Genomic DNA, 9069 nt, shown 5'->3' with positions numbered 1-9069 from the left:
ACCACTAATCTCTAGCATGGTGAAGAGTATGTGAGGATGTGGGGCTATTTTAATTCTAGGCCAAGGACTTTATCAGATGCTAATATCCTGAATCCAGGAATAACGGGCCTTTAATAATAAAAATCTGCCTGCCTCTATGGAATTAACATAGGGGTATGTATACTTATGACCCCTGTTTTAAATAAGAACATTTATTTATTTACAATACGTTTTCATTCACAAAGAAAATTGGTGTCCTTAAAGGTTGGATTTTACCTCATTTTTTAATTTAGGTATTAAATAAATTTCCAAAACATGATTTTTTTATTCCTCTTTTTAGTCAACTTAAGCATGTGTATGTAAACTTTTGAGCACCACTGTATATAGCAGTCCTCGTCGACCACTCAAAGCACTTTAGAACACAAGCCAGCATTCACCCATTCACACACATTCATACACTTGTGGCAGAGCCACGCAAGGTGCCATCTGCTCATCACAAGTGATAACATGCACACGCACACTGACACATATTTCTGGTTCAGTATCTTGCCCGAGGACACAACATGTAGAATGCAAGGGTCAGGGATCAAACCGCTGACCTTCTGATTGTGACAACCGCTCTGCCTCCTGAGCCTGGGCATACTTTTACTAAAACTTGCCATAAGACCTTGTATTGCTTTTTTATGTGTATTCCCCCCCCCCCCCCAAATAAACTCACTATTAAATGGTAGGCCAGTGATTTTTATATTGAAAGTTTCCTACCCTTTTCAACACTCACAAGGACTGAATGGGGTCAGTAGAGGTTCAAGTGGCCCGTGAATTTGTTTAAACATCTCACTCTCTCCACAAACGTGACATCAGCCTCCTGCCCGGCTCCAGAGTGGTACAGTGAGGTAAACAGTGAGTGGAAGAAATATAAAAAGCTGAGAAACAGAAAGTTAAACAAAAATTGATTGATTTTAAATCTCTGTAGAGTGAATTACCTTACTGGAGAGGGAGTAACACAGTTAAACACAGCCAACTGGCAGAGGCCAAAGTACACACCTAGTAATTTCCTGCACATTTCACACACTACCACTGTAGATTGTGATTGATTGTTGACAACTATTCTAAAGAAAAGAAGCCTCAAGAAGGATATCTTTGCTCAACATGCAAATGCTCTAACAGAAAAAAAAGTTTCCCACAGAATTAGACACATGATAAATTGGCCAGTGCCATTACAATGGGATGGCCCCTTGACCGCATCGGAGAAAGAGAAGTCAGCTAGGAATACTTGTACAATATATGTGAGCAGCAGGTTACTGTATATATACACACACTCATAATATATACCACTATAACAACTATCTACTCCTCCTGCAGCTGCTGGCTCAGAGACAGTTTTCCTTATGTGATTGTGTGGTCAGAGTATTCTAAAAAAAAAAAAAAAAAAAAACGATGAAAAAATTGATGGTTTGGTTTTCCCAGGTGAAACTATAATAAATGGTTTGGATTATGCTAAATGAGGACAGACGAGAAAGAGAGAGAGCAACAGAGAGCAAATCCAAAATTCTTTGTCTTAGAAACTTGTAGTCTAAACCAACACTGATGATTCCCGAAATCAAATGAAAGACCAAGAATTATTTGATGTTCCCAATTATGTGTAACAACCTGCCTGCCAGTTTCCCTGCAGCTTTTCACACTACTGTCAGTTCAGTAATAACTGACACGATAATATATTCTGCATTTTGTCTTTGTCTGACAGTGTATGTAACAGCACACAGCTGTTCCAAGTTACATGTAGTGACAACTCTGAAAAGCATTGTAGCCACCTAGTGATTAAATGTAAAACAGCAGCTTGTCATCCAATGTTGCAAGTAATGTTGATGAGGCGTGAAATTGTAAACAAACGGAAGGATCAGTGAGCTAGATCTTATTCGGAGAAAAATATCTTTATCCCCAGCAGGAGGCCAGAAGAGCTTCTTTCTTTGAAGCAGAGGCAAAGAATCAAGATAAATCTGAACAAATCTTAGCATAAAAAGGTCCCGTTTTAGGAGGCTTTATATCCCAGTTGCCAGTTTACTAGTACACCTGGCTAAAACTAATGCAGCCTAATACATGCCGCCTGCAACAAATCTGATCTTAACGAGGCTATAATGTTCCGTTTTTGTTGAAACTGTTTTAGAGAGGTGTTGATTCAACGTTATGATCATTTTGAAGGATATACTGTATTTTGTGGTGCTATTGTACTGTATTGCATTTGCAGAGGGGTTGTTATTTAGCCTTCCCTCACTGATAAATGGGGTGCACAGAATAATATAAACACTTGTGTACACACGCATTTCAAAGACGTTTCATATTCAAATCTCCATGTAAAAAGATAAGGTAGATTTTACTTTATTGATAATATTTTGTGTTATACAGTATTATACCTGCTCACATATCACAGACAACAACTATTGATGTACACCTCCTCTGATACAGTATATATGAAATTGCTACATCCCCATTTTTATAGTAACGTTGATCTGATGTAAAGACAGAACATTATATAACAGCCAACTTGATATCGTAGTACAGTATGACAAAAAGGCAAAGCATTAAATGAACATAGCACATTTTGGCAAATTGAGAAAGCTGTAACATAGTCATAATTTGGTAAATAAATAATGATCCTCATTGACATTCATAACAATTTGCAAAAACACTTATTTCCAACTGAATGAACCTGATGAACCAGAAAATATCCTTACAGTAAGATTTACATCTAATAGGAGTAATAATGGAATTTCCAAAGTAAACCGTTTTAAATCTGTCTCATGAAGGTCATTATTTGAAACCCACCGTGTGGATAAAAGGCTGTTTGTACAGTGCTCAGTAACTGCTAAACAAGAAAGGGAAAAAAAGGAACCAGTCCGATGTCAGTGATCAGACCCGATGCCATGGAAACTGACATGCGGGAAAACATGTTTAAACTCACACCTCTGATGAATGTGTGTTTAGAGGTCAGTTGTGAGAGGCCCTTTACTCTGGATGTTCCTCATGATGGACTGGACCACCTCTGATGTGGTGCCCTGACCCCCGATACGGCTGTGTGCAACGCAAAGAAAACAAAAAAAACAGGACCCAAAATGTATTTTAGTTAAAAGGACCAAATGACAGAAAAATGTAAAGTCTAATTGTATTTGTTGAGTGCTTTATGTATTTGATTAATACTGTATGCACTTAATAAAACCGTTTCCACGCTGCAAAAATAAATACATATTGCATATCTTTTAAAAATCCTGCCAAATAACAAACAGTCTACCTTGGATGATAAGCAGATCAGTTTTTTACATAAGCTCAAGGATGGTAATTAATGTTACTGCCACACAATGTAAAGTCAGATATCGTACATTGTAGCATTTCATAAGAGCTTTGTGAAATTGACAGGGCACGATGCTGCTTTGTGTGAATGTTATGTGATGCCCACCAGGAAACATGCCAGACCTGCCACCAGGGCTTCTAACCTCTGACATGCAACAATGGCCTGTTAACCCTATATCCCCTCCCCCAGGTGCGTCTACGATGTGTTCCAGCGGGTTAGACGGCCACCACCAGCAACGCGGCCACTCAAGACTGTGATTCCACAGCCACGACACAGTACGTCTCAGCAGCGTCTCTCAGCTCTACCAGGTCTTTTATTTTATTTGACGGGACGCAGGGCATTCAACAGGCCGGGCAGGGAATGAAAGGGCTAGAGCATCCAGTCAATTTTCAAAATAAACACCTGTGGAAACTTCCAAATCGTATATCACATCGCTTCACTTTAATTTACAACTAAAACACAGCCCCAAATCTTTGATCCATGTAATTCATAACTGGTACCCTGGAAATCCAGAGTTCTCGTGAGATTGCTCAGGGGTTACTCTGGCGTTGAGTAATGCTGCTCATTAACATACCTTGTAGCCGAGCTCACCAATCACATCGGTTTATCTGATATAGGCGGGCCAGAGCTGAGTTAAACAGATGATGGTAGTTCAATCTACCAGTTAGCTCTGCTGGTAGCTAAGCGTATGGGGCTCTGGATACGTCACCCCTGTGTTGTCGTGTTGGTCGTAATGTTATCCATTGCGTGCAGTGAGATTTTCAAATGCACGCTTAGTACCGCCCCTCGAGATGGCCGGCTTCATACTTGATGCCAGACCCTTAATCCTTTCACATTTTGGATCCCCAGGCTAATAATTGGACTGTACTAAAATAATCAAATAACTGAATTAAACTTTCCATAACTGGACTAAATGAAGAAACCATTTAACTATGGCGGCTTAGTGGTCGCGAAACAGGTGAGGGGAGAGGCCTGCAGTGAAGGAAGACTTCCCTGGTTTCATTCATGGTGGTGAGGATTGCATTTCGGATCATACTCGCATATTCGTAAGTCTGTAGATATCAAATAGAATGATTTATTACTGGTACCACAGTGACAGATATAACTCAAATAACAGAAGGTATGTACTGAAAGTATTTTGTCTGGAAAAGCTTACTTAAGGTGGTCCAGCATCATACAGCCAGCTAGCAGCATGGCAGTAGGGTTAGCAAGTTCCTTCCGCAATACTCTTTCCTGTTTTCCTTGTAGCCTAAGAGAACCAGAAAATAAAGTAATAATGATAATAAAAAATCTGAATCCTGAAATATCAGAAAGACAGATTCATGTACTTTTCATTCTATAAAACAGAGGGGACAGCATGAACTGCAGAACACTCACGTCTCAAAGACAGCATACGCGGCCAAAGTTAGCCCCAGGCACGAGGCCAGGCCCTCCCACAGGCCGGCACACACGTTGCTCACCACATTCCCATACAGATTGGGCATTACCATCACACTCAAACTGATGTGGCTTGGACACCAGCTAAAACACAGACCAGCAAAGTGTTAGTGAATAATAGAGATATATCACCATGAAAACTTTTCCAAAACTCAGAGGTGTGTCACTTAATCTTCTATCACCTGCATGGTGGTGTTGTCCACAATCATGCTGTCAAATGTATGTCCGGTAACCAGAGGCCACTTCTCTGCAACACTGCAAGAACAAACCATCGCCGAGCTTCCTGTTGAGCAGTAGGCCAAACTCAACATTTTCAGCACTAAGAACTCAATATAATGTAAGACTCAGGTGACCAGACAGGTCCGGCAAGATACAATGGTCTCAGAGTAACTCCATGATGTTAGCCTTGTGTACAGCAGTGACCCTACTACGACCTTTCTCCCTGGCCAGTCGGAAGGCATAATCAGCAATCCTGAGGGAATTGTTCCTGGTGATGATCTTGAGCACTCCACTACCCCTGATACACTCTAAAATAAGACAAATGCTGTACTTTTAATAGTATATTGGTGTAGCTCACTCCAATTTCAAAAGGAAGAGAAGATGGTGGGAGAGAAAGACAGACACAGAAAGAAAGACTTCGAAGGAGGGAGTCTATGCGTGTGTTTCAGCAGACAGAATTAATTGTTTCTGTTCTGTCTTACCTCGTGCTCTAGACTGCTGTACTCTCCCTCTGTTTTCTCCCTGATGATCATGATGTCAATGTTCTTGTGGCGAGTCTGACTCCAGGGGCGACTGGCAGTGCATCACATTGGCATACAGGTCTAACATTGTGCTGTTGGAACAATTATGAAAGAATGCTAGCCATCTGACAAAAGGAGCCCATATCAACTGAATAGTTCATTAACTCTTACCGAAGGAGATTATTTCTTGATTTGACAGATGGCGCCACGTGTGGTTGGTTTCTATGTTACCTATCAGAAGAATCACAAAGTCACAGTGTCACACTTGGTCATGGTCTTATTATAAACTACATGATTCTCACAGCAGCGCTTTGTTTTCACGCTCTGCTTTTGACACGAAAACAAAGGGGTCTGCTTACCTTTGAGGGCAACTCCATTACGGCGAATGGCAGTGATGGCATTGTTGATATCATCCTCACTCTCCAAAGCAGATGTGACATGCACCACCTCAAAGTCCACCGGGACACAGCTGAACCTACAGCATGGTACAAACCACATGGTGAGGCAATCCTTACTGGCCTGTGGTCAACACTTTGAACAGGTTTTAGTTTAAATCTTACCAACCTGAAAACCTCTTTGACATGATTGACAGCCTTGGACCAATTCCATCTCCATGTATGAGGGTCACAGTGTGTCTGCCTCCATACTTGCAGGAGGGGCTGTAACGGTGGCATTTCATACGTTATTAACTGCATTGAACTGAAAGTACAACACTGGTGGTTTTGCACATTTTAACCCAACTACAATTTACTATGCCTATTAGTTTGTTACTGGCGTGTTACCATGTTACGCATATTTATTTAGAGGGATTTCCAACCTTCTACTTTAAAACTAATGCCAGTACAATATGAACATCACCATCAAAAAAGATCATCCATCCCAGTAACACAGTCGGTTGATGGTTGGTGAAAGCTATCTCAATATCTATACATCCCTCAATTCACACACACACACACACACACACACACACACACACACACACACACACACACACACACACACACACACACACACACACACACACACACACACCACACACACACACACCACACACACACACACACACACACACACACCACACACACACACACACACACACACACACACGTATTTAAATTGTAGATCATCACTGAAGGGATCAAAACATGAATGAACACATGTGGAATTATGTACTTATCAAAAAAAGTGTGAAATAACTGAAAACATGTCTTATATTTCAGTTTCTTTAAAAGTAACCACCCTTTGCTTTTTTGATAGTGCTGCAAACCCTGGTGTTCTCTCAATGAGCTTCATGAGGTAATCACTGAAATGGTTTCCACTTCACAGGTTTGCCTTGTCAGGGTTAATTAGTGGAATTTATTTCCTTATTATGAGTTGGGACCATCAGTTGTGTTGTACAGAAGTCAGGTTGATACACAGCCGACAGCCCTTTTGGACAACTTCTAGAGTTCATATTATGGCAAACCAATCAGCTAAGTAAAGAGAAACGAGTGTCCATCAATACTTTAAGAAATAACGGACAGTCAGTCCGAAAAATTGCGAAAACTTTGAATTTGTCCCCAAGTGCAGTCACAAAAACCATCAAGGGCTACAACAAAACTGGCTCACATGAGGCCCGCCCCAGGAAAGGAAGACCAAGAGTCACCTCTGCTGCTGAGGATAAGTTCATCCTAGTCACCAGCCTCAGAATCGCAAGTTAACAGCAGCTCAGATTAGAGACCACACAGAGTTCCAGCAGCAGACACATCTCTAGAACAACTGTTTAGAGGAGATTGCACAAATCAGGCATTTATGGTCAAATAGCAGCTAGGAAACCACTGCTAAGGAGAGGCAACAAGCAGAAGAGATTTGTTTTGGCCAAGAAACACAAGGAATGGACATTAGACCAGTGGAAACCTGGGCTTTGGTCTGATGAGTCCAAGTTTGAGATCTTTGGTTCCAACCGCCTTGTCTTTCTGCGATGCAGAAAAGGTGACCGGATGGATTCTACATGCCTGGTTCCCACCGTGAAGCAGGGAGGAGGAGGTGTGATGGTGAGGGGGTGCTTTGCTAGTGACAATGTTGGGGATTTATTCAAAATTGGGGAGAGCTGGACCACAGAGTGAAGGAAAAAGGGCCAGCAAGTGCTGAGCATCTCTGGGAACTCCTTCAAGACTGTTGGGAAACCATTTCAGGTGACTACCTCTCAAGCTCATCAAGAGACTTCCAAGAGTGTGCAAAGCAGTAATCAGAGCAAAGGGTGGCTACTTTGAAGAAACTAGAATATAAGATATATTTTCAGTTATTTCACACTTTTTTGTTAAGTACATCATTCCATCTGTGTTCATTCATAGTTTTGATGCCTTCAGTGATAATTTACAATGTAAATAGTCATGAAAATAAAAACGCATTGAATGAGAAGGTGGTTCCAAACTTTTGGCCTGTACTGTGTGTGTGTGTGTGTGTGTGTGTGTGTGAGTGTGTATATATATATATATATATATATATATATATGTGTATCATTGTCATTTTGTAGGATTTTTTAATATTGTAAATTTAGAACTTGTAATTAAAGACATGTGATATTCCATGATGAACTTGACATGAGTTCCTTTATTCCTATATCATACAGCTCTAGTATGAAAAGGTGATGTTCTGTCTTGTTTGTGAAGTGAATGCATTGTTAACCTAAACAGTCTATGAATAAACCATCAGAGTCAGCTACTTACAATGTTGTCGCCCTGTTGTTGAAGACGGACAGCAAGGAAAGCAGAAGGACAAGAGTTATTCTGATAACCACATAAGAATCCAGGAAGTAGTGAGTACAGGCCCAACCTCTTCCCCCAAGAAGGTGGAATAACAGTAATATACCACTCCCGAAGTTAGTCCCAAAGCCATACAGCTTGGAAATAAATGCTTTATTGATTAACTTAGCCGTGATTCTGGGACATTGCTAGTGACGTTACCATTCTATTCTATTCTATTACATTAAAATGGACAAAAATCACATCTCATTCGAAAATTGACACCCACAGAGACAATCCAATTCACTCACACTACGTAAGGTCTTATTCCTGTGACTTGTCAGAGTTGTTCCAAATACCTGAAATACAAAGAATAGAGATGTGAGAAATGTGCAATAAGATTGCTAGCATGCCTATTCAACTGTATGCTATGACCTTGTGTTTAGATTAAATAATCGACTTTAGTTTGAAGCCACACAACAACAACTTTTACAACCAATGTGACCATAGCGACGTGTCTTATCTTACTTTAACCGTATTGCCAAGGCGTCCACCCCAGAACGGATTAATAATTTTGGACATCGAGAGCACGGCACTGTGGGCAGCCATCTTGATTCTTAAAGCACTGGTCGCGTGAACGAAGATGAAGTGTTGTGCTCGCGCGATAGGTATGATGGGTTTTGTCAATGCAAATATTTATGAATTTATTTAAATATAGAATGGTAGCTTTCGTGACAAAGTAAAGAGAAAAAGAGAGGGAAAGTTGTGATTTATTACATATCTGTTCAGCAATTTAACAAAAAATTTATAAATCATGAATTTGGTCACGTGAACAACTTTGCGC

The 9069-nt window shown here is 40.6% G+C and overlaps 1 protein-coding gene, 1 long non-coding RNA gene and 1 pseudogene across 3 annotated transcripts in view; 1 reads left to right on the top strand and 2 right to left on the bottom strand.

Annotated features, from left to right (window-relative positions):
* LOC116692632 (uncharacterized) overlaps positions 1-4257 on the top strand; it is a 10017-nt gene extending 5760 nt beyond the window's left edge. The window contains exon 3 of the long non-coding RNA XR_004332742.1: positions 4245-4257. This is a non-coding gene — a long non-coding RNA (uncharacterized LOC116692632). The remainder of the gene's footprint in view (positions 1-4244) is intronic.
* Positions 1-9007, bottom strand: part of idh3g (isocitrate dehydrogenase (NAD(+)) 3 non-catalytic subunit gamma) — a 16109-nt gene extending 7102 nt beyond the window's left edge. Inside the window, exons 1-3 of one of the 2 annotated variants that reach the window (XM_032521071.1) lie at positions 8754-9007; positions 8537-8584; positions 8211-8222 (exon numbers count right to left, since the gene is read on the bottom strand). In XM_032521071.1, coding sequence (XP_032376962.1) covers positions 8211-8222; positions 8537-8584; positions 8754-8834 — 141 coding nt within the window. In that variant the 5' untranslated portion in view covers positions 8835-9007. The remainder of the gene's footprint in view (positions 1-8210; positions 8223-8536; positions 8585-8753) is intronic. The other variant, XM_032521072.1, reaches the window with a different exon arrangement.
* LOC116692317 (isocitrate dehydrogenase [NAD] subunit gamma 1, mitochondrial-like) lies at positions 4478-6181 on the bottom strand (annotated as a pseudogene).
* Positions 9008-9069: the final 62 nt, after the last annotated feature.

The sequence above is a fragment of the Etheostoma spectabile genome, chromosome 7 (genome assembly GCF_008692095.1).
Source record: "Etheostoma spectabile isolate EspeVRDwgs_2016 chromosome 7, UIUC_Espe_1.0, whole genome shotgun sequence".
Lineage (NCBI taxonomy): Eukaryota > Metazoa > Chordata > Actinopteri > Perciformes > Percidae > Etheostoma > Etheostoma spectabile.
The sequence above is the reverse complement of the archived record's forward strand: the minus strand, read 5'-3'. Positions and strand labels throughout refer to the sequence as shown.